At 44.0% G+C, this 15,018-nt stretch overlaps 2 protein-coding genes across 5 annotated transcripts in view; both read right to left on the bottom strand.

Annotated features, from left to right (window-relative positions):
- The window catches only part of NPNT (nephronectin), an 89,241-nt gene extending 85,904 nt beyond the window's left edge, over positions 1–3,337 (bottom strand). For all 4 annotated transcript variants that reach the window (XM_015410519.1, XM_015410521.1, XM_015410520.1 and 1 more), the window contains exon 1: positions 3,267–3,337. In XM_015410519.1, the coding sequence (XP_015266005.1) occupies positions 3,267–3,337 (71 nt within the window). The remainder of the gene's footprint in view (positions 1–3,266) is intronic.
- A 9,642-nt stretch (positions 3,338–12,979) lies between these two features.
- LOC107109813 (glutathione S-transferase C-terminal domain-containing protein-like) overlaps positions 12,980–15,018 on the bottom strand; it is a gene marked incomplete at its 5' end in the record, with an annotated part of 24,553 nt that continues 22,514 nt past the window's right edge. The window contains one exon of the mRNA XM_015410517.1: positions 12,980–13,119. Coding sequence (XP_015266003.1) covers positions 12,980–13,119 — 140 coding nt within the window. The remainder of the gene's footprint in view (positions 13,120–15,018) is intronic.

Genomic DNA, 15,018 nt, shown 5'->3' with positions numbered 1-15,018 from the left:
ATGTTTAAACTTGAGATGCAGTTTTCTCAGCGTACTGTTTCACCAACTCCATGCTGAAGTCATCAGCTTTGGGGTTATAAATCATCAGTTTATGGGACAGGATTTATATATTAAGTATCTTTTTTCAAAGGCAAGCATTCTGGTAGATCTATCTGATTCTGAAGTAACAGGGATCAGTTGGAACATAACAGAGAGATGGCACGGGAACTGCAGCCCTGGCAATCGATAACAAATATGTATATGGCTCAGTCACACAGCTGTGTCGTTCAAGATGTGCAGGCAAAGAAAGGGGTCTCTACACATGCCATTTTACCATATGTAACCCAGCATCGCTAGCTGGATTAGCAACTGCAGGAACAAATCAGATATGGCATTACACATACATCCTAACGTTCATTCTAATTTGAAAATACATCCAGATAGAAATATCACCTACACATACTGTCAGTGAGATGAACTTTCAGATTAACATCCTCATCCTGGTGTAGCTACTCACATCTACAGTTGTGCATGAGTAGAACCAGATCGGGATGAAAGTACAGGATGGATTCATGCACGTGCCTCCCATAAGTGCATCCCCTACATGCACGATGCCACAGAGATGCTTTCTGACAGCTTGGTATTCCTCTAACACATAGAAAAGAGCAAAGACATTACCCCTAGACAGGGATGTCAAGTGTCTTCTTTGGACAGGCATTCTCCAACCAGTGGCACACCTGCTCACCAGTGTTTCCTCTAAGCTAAGTTAGTGTGAGCTAGCTCACAGGTTTTTAGCCTCCAGCTCACACATTTCTGTCTTAGCTCAGGAAGGATGCCTCCAGAGCAAACTAATTTATGCTGCAGCCAAATCGCTCGCTCACAGCTTTAATGCCAGTAGCTCACAAAGCAGGATTTTTGCTCACAAGACTACACAGCTTAGAGGGAGCATTGCTGCCCACCCTCACCTCTGGAGCCAGCAAGTGAATCAGGGCTGGAGGGTGGAAACGATATTGCACAACATGCTAACATCATTCATTGCGCAAAACTCTGGACATGACATCAGCCGATGCTCTAGAGACTCTATGGCAATATGACCACCACAGGGCAATGTCACGTCCACCCCTAATTCTGCCCCACAACCCCCTGGGCGTGTTTGGCAGCCTGGCATCCCTAGTCCTAGATAAAGTCGTAGCAATCCGCCATGTTACCACGTTCGCCCCAATCTGCAATAAAATCACCCTTATCATTTTAAGCATTTCTTCTCTGCTTCTCTCTCAGCTTGACAGAATTATATGGAATAGAATAAGCCCCCCCACGCCCAGTGATCTTCCCAGGGTAGTATGGCAGAGTCACTGGATGTGTGATCCTATGTGTTGTTATTCCACTTGAACCCCATTTATCTAGATTGCAGTAACTCCGTACAGGACTGCACTCTTGAGTGTGCATGCTCATATGCAATAAGAAGCACCTCTCTCCACAGACACACAAACGAGAGTGGACTTGACTTTTGCACAGCAGATGCATTTGGAAATCCACTTTCAGATTCTAAGAAAGCTGATTACATCAGCTTCTGCCAAACTGTATACAAGAGGAGGTCTGCTTCACCATCCCCAGGTGTCCTCATAAAATGTTTATGAGGCACTCACCAAAACATTTTGCAGGCTTGCTTCCTTTGCAGGCTACGCACCAGGCAAGATTTCCAGGTGTGCATCCCGTTATTGGCTGGGGGGGGGGGATAACAGAGCACTGATTGATTCCCATGGAAAGCAACAAACACCTCCAAGTTCAACTCGCTCTTCATCCCAGCTCGCCCTGCAGCCTCCAAAACGGAAGCACCTTTGCAAATGCGGCCAGCTCTTCATGCATTTGAAATGGAACTGGCTGGCTTTCTAATCAAAAGTCAAAGCATCCATGATGCAAATGATGGATTCCACAGAAATAATATATAGGCCAAGAGCAGCAGCAGGTAAGACGTTGTGTGGGTGTAGCGACTGAGCAAGAGAGTTTAAAAGAATTTTGGGTTGCCTAAACCTGTCAAAGCTTGCATCTCTCAGATCTTTGCACAACTGAAATATGTATGGTGGAATTCAGTCTAGCCTTAAGCTTTACGTCTTTTCTGATTAATGTTGGCTTTCGATATAGATTTGAGATGTATGTAAACATCCGTGGGAAACATTCACATAGAGAAGAGTTGTCAGGATTACAAGTATTCCCGGGTGCATTGTTGGTAAAATAATTCACCTGGGGGGATTGCTGTCACACTGGTGGGCACGGTCCTGACCCCTTCTGTACACAGGTATTGTACACATGAGTTGTGGAGGCTGCAGTTATTGTTTTATGACAATCCATATAGTTTCTTCGGGAATGAAGGGGAAAGTGTTGCCACCACATGAGCAGATCCTCTATGTACGGCTCCTTCTGATGTGTTTTGAGAGTTTCGTGAAAGAGGAAATCGCCTTGAGACAGTCAGGGCAAGGCCAACCATATGGCTATGAAAATGCTATACCCTTCCTCCCTGTCAGTCAAGAGTCACTAACCTTCCCCAGCGTCCACACTCATCGCATCCCCTAACTTGGATGAAAATCCCCACCCAACCCTGTCATGTCAAAGTGGGGCAGAAATCCACCTTATTTCCCTTGGCAAAGTGGCAAAAATCCACCTTTTCCCTTTAACCCGCCCAAGGCGAGAGTCCAATAGGGCAGCTGGACTACTAAGAAACCCCTAATCCCCAGGAAGGCTGAAACCCTCTTCCTTTGCCCAAGGGAGCAGCTCCTTCGAAGGAAACGGAAGGCGGGGTCCCTCCCAGCAGCAAGTGTGTTTTGGAAGGCGCACCTCGAATTTGCAAGAAAGGAGAAAAAGAAACCAATCGCTCCCCCCCACACACACACAACGTGCCTGTTTAGTAGGTTTCGATGCCCTCCGCGGAGTCTCCGCCGGATCTGCAGGTGCTTCTGCCGCCTGCCCCAACGCGACTCCCTTTCCCCCCACCGGCGTCAAGTGCTTGCAAAGTCAGAGAGCCGCACCGATTCCCTCCCACCCCCAAAGTGCGCTCCCCCAAAGTGCGCAGACCCGGACTCCAACCCTCCCCCCCTTCCCCTTCTGCCGAAGTCGGGCTCCCCCGGGATCCAAAGCGAAACTCCAGGCGGCTGCCTCAGCGCCAGGTGAACAACACGGGCAAGTGGACTCGCAGCTTCTCCCGAAAGTGAAGCCCGGCAGGGGCGCACGACCGGCGCAACAACGCCCGACTAGGTCCCCTTCCCCTCCGTCCCCCCCAGGCCCCTGCCTACCTTCCGTCAAACTCCCCTGAAGCTTCCAGGTAAAGCCAGGAGAGAAAGATGAGCTTCAAGGATAAATCCATTCGGCGGCCGGGGGGGGGGGGGGGGGAAGAAAAAAAGGGGGTGGAGGGAGGTGCAGGAGTGGTTGGGATGTGTCTGATGTGAGTTGGAGAAGGTAGTAAGTATAACGTAATACCAGGAGCAGGGAAACAGAGAAAGTCATGCAAAGTAGGGTTTGGGGGTATAGTTGGCTGGTGATCCGAGTTCAAATTCCCCTAGTGTAAAATCTAGGCTTTGTAAGAAGAGCTCTGTAAGCTCTTGGAGGATTGGCTACATTAGGGGTGTGTTGCCTAATATGCAAAGGAGTTCCTGCTACAAAAAGAGCCCTGAAAGAAATCAGTTCACCTGGAGAAAATGGCTGCTTTGGATGTTGGATTCTATGGCATTGTACCCCATTGAAGTCCCTCCCCTCCCCTCTCCAAACCCCACCCCCCTCAGGCTCCATTCCCCAAATTTCCAGACATTTCCCAACCTGGAGCTGGCAATCCTAGTGTAACTAGAAAACTTCAATAGATTTGTTAGGCTTTAAGGTGCCACAGGACTCTTTGTTCTAGTCCTCTAGTTCTAGTTGAGAGCCAGCTTAGTGTAGTGGTTAAGAGCACGGACTCTAATCTGGGAGAACCAGGTTTGATTCTCCACTCTTCCACATGCAGCTGCTGGTATGGCCTTGGGTCAGTCACAAGTTCTCTCAGAGATACTCTCTCAAGATCAATCCTCAAAAGAGCTCTCTCAGCCCCACCTACGTTACAACATGTCCATTGTGGGAAGGGGAAGGGAAAGGAGATTGTAAGCCACTCTGAGACTCCGAATGAAGGGTGGGGTATAAATCCAATATCATCTTCTTAAATAATTATTAAATTATTACATTTGGTACTGTATGGACTTGACAGGATTCTGAAGCTATGACTTCTGAAGATAAAAAAGCTCTCTGGCATCCTGTTTTGCAGGGCCTCTAAAACGGAGCTGTTCTGCCAGGCCTTTGGTTGAGGTGGTGGGCATCCAGTCATTCCATTTATTGGCCTCCCCCTGCTGAATCTTATATCTGTGATTGGCCCATCAACTGAAGACCAACAATTTGGTCTATGGCTTAGCGGCTCCCGCTTTAAGACCACTACACTGAATGCCGCACCACCTGTTTAGCTTATAGTTCTGTTTTAATCTGTTTTCGCTATAGTTGAATCATTCTCATGTTTTAATTCCTCCCGTGGAATGTTTTAACTCTTACTGATATGATCCGCTCTGAGCCTGCTAGCGGAGAGGGCAGAATATAAGTCGAAAGTAATAAATAAGTAAATTCTAATTTTTGTACAGATGAACTGACCGAATCTAGTCAGAAAATACCTAGGCACTGCCTGGAACTCCCTCACTTGGTTTATTTTTTGCTGCCAAGTAACAGCTGACCTGTGGTGACCCTGTAGGGTTTTCAAGGCAAGAGACATTAGAGGTGGTTTTCTACTCCGTGCCTCTGGGTAACAACCATGGTATTCCTTGGTGGTCTCCTATTTAAATACCAACTGGGGCCAACCCTGCTTACCTTCCAAGAGTGGGCTAGCCTTGGGCTATCCAGGTCAGGGTGTGCATTGTGAAATCCCAGAACACTGTTTCCCCAGTCTCTACGCCCACCCCCTGGCTCCTGCCGCAACTTGGAGCTAGGCTGGCAGCTCTGAAACCAAGACTGGAAAGTTCCAAGGCCATTCTCCCTACAATGGGAACAGCTACTTCCAAATGGAAGCTCCCTGCAAATGCCAAGGAGGTGTCTCCTGGGGTCTTCTGCTCCAGTGAGGTAGAGGACAGCCAGGATTACTTGGTGTTTTGTGGAAGAAGCAAGCGTACCCAAGGAAACACACTGGTGGGCTCTGGGCAAGGGTGTAGACTTTCCAATTTCCCGGGGGGGGGGGGCTGGGGCTGGGCCAGAGGCATTGCTTTGCTAGGAGCAAGGGTGGCTCCCGGGGGAGGCTGAGCACCTTCCTGAAAATTTCGGCGGGGGCTGATGCCCCGCCGCCCCCACAAAGATTACGCCTATGGCTCTGGGGCATCCATGGGTGCCAGCCGCATTGGAAATCACTGTAGGGATCGAGAGTGGCAGAGGATGTGGAGACAACCTGATCTTCATTCCACCAGCCCATTCTGCTGCCACAGTGGAAAAGTTGAGAAATGTGGAAGGAGAACAAGACAATTATTTTCGTGTCACTGTCCACAGCCTCTTGCATTGTTTATCCGAAAATCTTAACTGTAGACTTTTATGAAAGCAATGTGTCTATCATAACAGAAAAATAATCCGTTCCAAACATAAAGCGTTTGGCTAAAACTCTTTTCTTCCAAAACAAAATATCACTTTTTCCAAGTACTGTTTACTCTGGAAATTCAGTATTAGCCATAACGGTATATACAAAAAAGTTCTATTCACGGTCTTCATAAGCTCATGGGTTGTCTACCATCGTGAGTTCAATATGGATTTGACTGCAACAACTAACAAAAGCTGTAGCAACAGGAAAATAAAGCATACATCTTTGCAAAAAGGTGAAAAAGTTTCTGCTGTATGCATGTCTGCAGTGGCTGCCTGAAGCATTCAGAGCCAATATGGTATAACGGTTAGACTAGGAATTAGGAGACCTAGATTCAAATCTAACCATGAAGTATGCTGGATGTCAGTGGACAACTCCCAGCTCAAGGATTGGATATTTAGATTTGATGCACTGATTGAGCAACCTTCAATTACAAAATCTAAAGCAGTTCCATGGTATAAACTATTAAAATCAGATGACTCTAGATCTTATGGGCACTCAATGAAATTGCTGAGGAGTCGGGTTAGAATGGATAAAAGGAAGTACTTCTTCACCCAAAGAGTGATTAACACATGGAATTCACTGCCACAGGAGGTGGTGGCGGCTACAAGCATGGACGGCTTCAAGAGGGAATTAGATAAACATATGGAGCAGAGATCCATCAGTGGCTATTAGCCACAAGGTATACATAGGAACTCTGAGGCAAGTGATGCTCTGTATTCCTGGTGCTTGGGGGGGGGTCAACAGTGGGAGAGCTTCTAGGGTCCTGGCCCCACTGATGGACCTCCTGATGGCACCTGGTATTTTTGGCCACTGTGTGACAGAGTGTTGGACTGGATGGGCCATTGGCCTGATCCAACATTGGCTTCTCTTAGGTTCTTATGTCATCAGATTATTTGGCCAGCATTTCTAACCGCATTCTTAGGGTGACTTTTACTTCACTCCGTTTTCAGTCTATTCCAACGGCGGTTCTGACTGGCCGCTGTCTTCAAATAACAATGGACCAACGTGTCTGCATCTGTGGATCGCTTACCCCCAAGGATTTACCTCATTATATCTTAATCTGTCTGTTATACACTAACCCTAGGGTTAGCAGATGAGTAGATTGTATTGTAGTGTTTAGTACCCTTTCCCTTTAGTATTTAGAAAATGCAATAAAAATCCCCTTTGGGGGGGGGGCTTAAAAAAGATTATATTCCTGCTATCTGATAATTGTGCATACGTATCTTATAGTCTCTCTCTGTTTGCCTTTGTGGCAAGAAGTTAAGGTCTGAGAGTGTATTGTTGGGGGCAGTTTCTTGAAACCGTAGTTTGTTAAATTTTAACCTGTTTTAATCGCAGATTTATTCTAGTTCTATGGTTTTATATAATAATGTAATCCATGGTTCCTCCAAACTTGTGATGGCCAATGGCTATATACAATAACTATTTGACTGACCTACCCTACCTAGCGACAAGAAACATGCCAGCTTTGGGATTTTGCATGGATCCTGATGCCTATACAAGGCAGTATACACTTGAACATTAGGCTATAGAAAGTTTGGGAAGAGATAGTTTTTGGGAAGTTTGGGAAGAGATACCAGCTTCAGAGGCAGTATTCTTCTAGTTACCAGATATTGGAGATGAACCATTATGTCTGGACATCACCTTTCTCACTTTACCTGTGAACTTCCATGGGAGACAAAATGCTCAACTAGACATAGTAAGCCAATTCTTAGGCTTTAGTCAGAGAAACTGGGATCATCTCCAGTCTCCTTTATAACACACACTTGTGTGTTATCTACAGTATAGTACATAGTACTAAAAGTACCTTGGCTTAAAGAAAAATAAGGCTTTGGAAGCTACTTTACCAATTTGAAGACATAACTATGGAATGCTTTGCTAACACACCCTAAACCATGACCCCAGTTGGATAAAGGAAAAAATAAACAACCACAAAGAACACTGTTGAGATGAAATTACAAGCCGTCTGGATTGGGAAGCGATGCAAGAATTTAAATATGAGCTGTAGTTGTTGATGTACTGTAGTGAGGAAATGCAAAGAATGGCAAGCAAAGAACTTTTCAGAAATCATGTATTATTACAGTAATGTGCAACAGGGCATCCAACTTTGTAGACCTTTCCATACTCTAGCTTTTCATCAGTTCATTTTGTACTAGACAGAGGATTATTTTTATAGTAAAACACAATGTTTAGGTAAAAAATAGAGTATTTCTAATCCAATATCAAGCTACCTAAACATAAGGACAAGAATAGACCCAGGCAGAAGTACCACTTGGAAGAAAAGCCACATTAACTGTGTGTAGAAGTTTGTTTTTGTGCATAATAGATGCACACGGGGGAGTGAGAAAGTACCTGCCGGTGCTGCCAAAACTTACTTTCGAGTGGAAGGTCTGAACAAATGTGTTTGTAAGTATAGTAGTTTCCAAAGGGAGACAGGCTTGTGTGGTTTCCTAGTTACTGCTGCAGCTGCTGCTACCATGCAGCTACATGGTGTGTGTGTGTGTGTGTGTGTGTATGTGTTTAAAAAAATGCCCTGACCTGGATAGCTCAGGCTACCCTGATCTCATCAGTTCTCACAAACTAAGTGGGGTCAACCTGGTTAGTTCTTTGATGGGAAATCATCAAGGAAGTCCAGGGTTGCTATGTAGAGGCAGGCAATGACAAACTACTTCTGAATGTCTCTTGCCTTAAAAACCCTATGGGGTTGCCATAAGTTGGCTGAGACATGACAGCCATTTACACACGCAGGGAAAATAGCTGCCGTGTGGGTGGGAAAGTATGGACTTTCTGACCCACATGGCAGCCATCCAGGCTTCAGTGCAATCTTTCTAAAAACATCACAGCAAAGCAGGTTTCAGAAAGATCAGAGAAAAGCTGGGGAAATTCCAGGAGGTACACGAATGTACTGCAGTGTTGTGAGAAAGGGGGGGGGGGGAGTCACCAACAGTCTTGAACCCAGAGCAAATGACTTGTATTCTACGGCAGGACTAGCCAGCACGATTTCTGCATCCTTGTATGCACATTCAGTTTAGGCACTGGTTTGAACATCTGCACAAGGCTCCTGAACGAGAGACTGTAAAGCCAGCTAAACACATTCCTTTGCAAAACAGACAGCAATTTCTCTTGGCACACACCAATCAAGGAGCTAAAGCAGGCTAAGGAAATGAGTATGCAGGGAACAAGTAGCAACGTAAAATCGATTTCTTGCCCAGAGATAATGAGCCATGTCCAGGCCTTACTGACTGTATATACACACACCGCAGGTGGTGCTGACAGCAAATTCTCCCATTAATGTCTCATTAGAATACATTCCAATGGTAAATTGCTTCTGTGCGACTAAGAAGGCCGAGACTTATTTCCTCTCCTATGTCTAATTCACTGATGAACTTCCATTGGGCAGCTGGACCTGATGTTCTGTAGCCATGTTGTTTGCAAGCAGCTGCTGCTCTCCAGATTTGTCACTTGTGAAATTGCAAGCGCACACAAGAGTGCTGTTAACCATTTCTTAATAAAACCCACCTGCTCCTCTCTCCCCCACTGTGTAGGTGAGCAGTGAATGTGCTGACAATGTTCAGTGTAAGCTATTGCTGGTGATTTCTTAACACATCTTGCTTTTTCTGCTGTGTGATTGGTGGCCCTAATAGATTTTAGGGGGGAAAGGCGACAGCATGATGCCAAGAATCCCATGGCTTATTTCCTCTCTCTGTATTACTGTGTATACCTTTTATTCTTCATCCATGCACTTGCAATGGAATAGGCCTGTAGGACAGGGGACAACATAGTACATTACTCTGAGTCACAACTTAAACCAATACAAACTAAAATTCTGTGACACCTTCTCAGTTTTTATAATTCCTATGTGAACTCACAAACTCAATTTTTATCCTCCCCAACTAAAGCTTCCTGTTCATTTATTTTATTTATTTAATTCGTTTACACCTCATCTTTCTCCCCAATGGCTTACAGCATGCATGGAAACTGCTGTTGGAGATCATTACTGTGATTTACCAAAAGAGTTATACAAATCAGGGATTCTTAAACATTACAAGTTTTTCGTGTTTGGGTGCTTACCGCCACCACCAGCAGGTCTCTTGTTTTTCTTTGATTCTCTCTGTTTCCCAGACAGTGGTTCAGGAAAGGGTAGTTTCTGGTGCAAGTCAGGCATAGGGACTGGCAGAAGTGCGGTTCTGGGGGTTCTTTAGTGGGCAGGGAGCACTAGCTCCTCTGCAACTTCGATGTCATTTGGTTGAAAAACAGCCACTCCAGTCCTCGCACCCCAAATCCCCCATAGGCAATAATGGCAGTTCTTGACGTCTTGACCAGCTTCTTCTCCTTCCTTTGGGGAGGTGTGGAGCCCTTTTTTCCACAGCAAGTAGGATGGCTGGGGGCGCCTTGTTCAGGGGCCTATAGAGTTGGACCCCATGGTCTAGCTTTCTTCAAGCTTTAGATTAGGAGGACTATGTTACATTCTGTGCAAATTTGGTGCCATTATCTTTAAAAACAGCTGCCCTAGTTGGCTCCCCATTGAAAATAAGGGTCCCGAATATCAGGAACCTGACAACACACTTGGCTTTGAAACCCAAACCAGTAATGTTCTATCTGAAAACTAGCAATCATGGTAAAGGTTTCTTTCCTGAATTCTTAAAAAAAAAAGATAACAAAAGTTCTCTTGCCACATACTCCTACCCAACTAGAAGATGTACTGGAGATCACTAAGAATATAGTTAACCCAACTGGGTAAATGGTGGTGTTTTTATTTTGGCTGCCTTGTGCTAAATTATTTATTATATTGATGTTATGTTCAGATTTTATCTTGTATGGTTTTATATTGTTGTAAGCCCTATGATGGGGCTACTAAGTTTAAAAGGTGGGGTACAAATGTTTTGTTCTGTCTCACTCATCTGCTGTATGACATCTAGCTTGGCCCTTCCCACAACCAGGTTCATTTTATATGACTCCTCCTGAGCAGAATAATTTCCTCACTATCATCTTATAACTTAACATCAATATTATAACTTAACATCTGATATTATGCTTTAAGATGATAGTACTCAGAATGCTATATGCTGCTATGGTGTAGTGCTTGAATTAATGAGGACACTCTTGTCTCCCGGTTTTCACATAAGAGCTGCCTTGTGAACAAAGCAGTTAAAAGGGCCACAGGTTTGTGATGGATCTGAGCAGTTTCCTCTGAAGGAGCATTCCTGGCGAATGTGAAACACACTGGGTTTCATTTCTGTATTACTGTACCACAGTGCTCAGACCAAGGCCTCCTGAAGCAGCTTTCAACAATTGTTTTTTTAAAAAAAGAATAGAATCCTTTTTTAAACAAATCATTAAAGCAATACACAATCGAAATGGAGCAATAGAGAAAGTAACATTCAGACTGTAAACTGCAAACAGGGCTTTGCCAGCCACCAATAATCCAAAGTCCTTCTTAAAACGTAAAAAGTTTTGCTAATCCACAACAGCTAGAATCCTCTTCACATCTGGCATTTCTTCACAAAGAGAATACTGCAAAAAAGGCTACTTGCCTCTTACATAAATGCTGATTGCCACTTTGGGCTCAGGAAGCAATCCTGGAGATTTTTTTTGTCATATTCTGGGCATGGAACAGTGGTTACTGCAGGTGTGGAGGGGAAGGTATTTGTGAATTTCCTGCCTTGTGCAGGAGGTTGGACTAGATGAGCCTGGAGGTCCCTTCCAAGTCTATGATTCTATCTTAAGACATAGTGTGTTGTTTGTTGGACAATTTACATTGTATTTATTTATTTGCTGTTGCAGCTGCATTGGGTCTTCCTGGGGAGAAGTGCAGGATACAGATATTTAAATAAATATGTAACAGAATGAGCACATGCTGCCATATGGCCCCTTCCACTCATAACCTATACGAAAAAAAATATCAACCTAATTATCAGGTTGGTGCTACATTTCCTGAATGACAAGATCTGAGTTCAGCAGCACTTTAAAGACCAACAGGATTTCCAAGGTATAAGCTTTCAAGGGTCAAAATTCCCTTTGTATCTGATGAAGGAAGACTTGATTCTCAAATGTTTAAACCCTAGAAATCTAGTTGGTCTTTAAGGTGCTCCTGGAATCAAATTTTGCTCTTCTACTGCAGACCAACATGGCTACCCACCTAAAACTAACTTGATTGTGGATCTTAAGCTTTGGAACTAGCTGCCCACTGAGATCATTGAAGATCCTTGATCCCATTGCCTTTAGGAAAGCTGTGGAGGTCTTTTTATTTATTCACACCTTCTAGCTTTACCTCCGTATGTCAACTGATTATAGCTTATTTGTAGTTTTGCTGTTTATATTTGTGGTATACGGGGTTTACTGAATCTGTAGCTCTTGTTATTAATTTGAATTAACTGCTCTGAATACATTGTGAAAAACAAGTCCTAAATATCCCAAACAAATAAATACAAATAAATAGCCAGTGTCGTGTAGTGGTTAGTATCAGACTGAGATCTTGGCACCCAGCTTTGAATCCCCACTCTGACATGGAAGCTTGTCAGGTGACCTGGGGGCCATAACCTACCTCACAGGGTTGTTGTGAAGATAATATGCAGGAGAGGAGAATAATATAAGCTGCTCTGGGTCACCCCATTGGGGGAAAAGTCAAGGTATAATTGAAGTAAACAAATAAAACAGTAGAGGCTGGGAAATAATAAGCACTCTCCCACCTTGCCCTGAAGCTACTTTTTCCAAAATAAAGCAGTCAGCAGGGTTTAATCCGTATGTTTGTGAACAGTATGTAATCTGCTCCAAAGCCACCCTCTTAAATGCTTTTCTAAGAAAAAAAGATTAGATGTGTATTTTGATGAACAAAATCATCATTGTGTAGTCTTCCACAATATGTCTTTGTCGAACTACTTGACTGCATTATGGGCAAAACAAGTAAATGGTTGCACAATAAAAAAATAAAAATGAGAAGTGTGGCTGCTTTTATCCAGGAGCGGCATACTGTTTTACATTGTCAGAGCTTGTGATCACAAAAGCATTAGCACTGTGTTTTCCAACAGGCAAGATCCATCTTTACAGGAAGAAGAAAAGATACCACCTTTCCAGCAAGGAAACTTAGAAAAACAAACCTTTATGAGTTCTATTATTGTGCAGGGAGATGAATGTTTTAGGATGTTCCTTTTCTGAGAACCAGCTGTCACTTAATCACACATTTCAAGCAGGATTTAAGAAGCTCTGCAGGCAACCTTGCTGCCAAGCCCTTTCTTTTCTGCTTCCTTTTTTTTTGGAGACAATGGATTCAAGATGTACAGTGTCTTCTTCCCAGGCTTAGTATGAACCTCCACAATAATTACTGGACTGTGAATGGCAAGGACCAATAATTGATTCAAATGGATAAGAAACTTTGAACTAAACAGGAACACCCACTATCAAGTTGTTTTTTGGAGAGCACGTTTCTGGTTCCATGGATGTCACTTGAACAGAGTAGCTGCATGATCTTTCCACGCTCCAAGCCCGGTCCAGATCCACTAGCCCCATACAATGCTTACCTAGAACACAAAAGAACAGAATACATACAATTCAAATGGCATCAGTCTTAGCAACAGTGACACAAGTAAACATATCGGCATACCACTCAAGTATGTCTGGAGCCTTCCTCTGCCAGAACAAGCCTTCCACTGAAGAATAGCCCCTCTGCAAAAAGAAGGCTCTCTGCACTTTGCTATACAGAGTGGAAGGCTATGGCACTTTGAAGTACTCCAAATTACTTTTGTAATCTACGAATTGTTTACTTACTCAGTGTCTGATGTGCCTCTTTATTATGAACAGAAAGACTACTGTGGCCTAGAGATACCAATGAAGGACTAATTCACAAATGAGAGAATGTGAGAATAAACATTACACTGAATCATCTCAAGCACAATATTTTTCAAGGGCGACAGGTAACAGTTTTGATATACTGGGTAACACAGGGATTTCACAAGCAACCTGATCGGTGCTCCAGTGGTAATGGATCGCATCTTATGACACCTTTCACTAAGCCTTCTTTCCACCAAGAAATGTGTCTTTCAACAGACTTTTCTCCATCAGAAGAATTTATTCTCCATTGGAGGACACATTTCCTGAAGGAAGGCATAGCTGAAGAAAGTCACAGGATCCAACCCAGTGAATCCAGCACAGAATGTGTATCTTGTGTTACCTTTCTGGTAAGAAAACCACAGTATTACAGGACATATCCACCATCTAAAAACCTGGTTTCCTCTACAGAAATAGTGCTGACAGAATAGAATGATCACAGCCATCATTAGTTTATATAAATCTAGTGAATATACTTAATCACTTGAACTAGTAGCTTTTTATCTCTAGATACACTGTAATTTGTGTGGTGCCTAGCTTTGCTAAGGTCTTCCTTAAAATTGTATTTAAAAGAAGAACACTGTGAAGTAGCAGGCCCTGTTCCAGTGATGAAGTGTCTCAGCTCCAGTGACAAAGTGTCTGGAATGAGGGAATAAACAGGTGAGTTCAGCAGCAGGGTGAAGAAGCCAGGGCTCTAGTCTCTCCACATCCCTAAAAGGGTAAGCACACTTTCCACAAACAAATCTACATAAACAGGAAGTTTTATTAAAAAGGGGATAAAAATAATAAAAAGGTAATTATGAAGGTAGAATGCCAGCAGGGGGTTGGGGGCTATCCACTGAGTGCAACATATATGACTATCTGCCAACTGGACAGAAGTCATGGGTATGTGCTCAATGCAAGGAGCTCCTAGTTCTCAGGGAATGAGTTTGCACCCTCGAGGCCAAGGTGGCTGACCTAGAGAAGCAGAGACAGTCAGTTAGGCACACAAATAAAACTGCTGGAGACTTGTTAGATGTGTCCTATTCTAATTGCTGTCTGGAAGCATGAGGGTCAAAAGGAAACAGGGCACTGTGCTGATAAAAAGGGGAATGTTCCCTCAGAAGCAACCCCTTCTTCAGTTGGTGAACAGGTATCCTTTCGCACCAAGGAACTATCCCTGGGCAGGGAGGGAGAGGGGCTCTTGGTAGCTGGTGATTCGATATTTAGGCATGTAGACAGATGAGACCTGTGTGCTGACCACACAGTGACTTGCCTGCCTGGTGCGAAGGTAGCAGATATTACACGTGGTCTAGATAGGCAGGTAGACATTGTTGGGGAGGAGCCAGTGGTTGTGGTCAATGCTCCCTTTAAACTGTGGAGTCTTGTGAGCAAAAATCCTACTTTGTGAATTACTGGCATTAAAGTTGTGAGCGAGTGATTTGGCTACTGTATAAATTACTTTGCTCTGGAGCCATCCTTCCTGAGTGAAGACAAAAATGTGTGAGCCAGAGGCAAAAAAACTGTGAGCTAGCTCACACTAACTCATCTTAGAGGGAACACTGCTTGTGGTACATGTTGGCACCAACAATATGGGGAAATGCAGTCGTGCG

Source organism: Gekko japonicus, unplaced genomic scaffold, assembly GCF_001447785.1.
Source record: "Gekko japonicus isolate JY-2015 unplaced genomic scaffold, Gekko_japonicus_V1.1 scaffold2595, whole genome shotgun sequence".
Classification (NCBI taxonomy): Eukaryota; Metazoa; Chordata; class Lepidosauria; order Squamata; family Gekkonidae; genus Gekko; species Gekko japonicus.
This window is presented reverse-complemented; position numbering and strand designations above follow the sequence as displayed.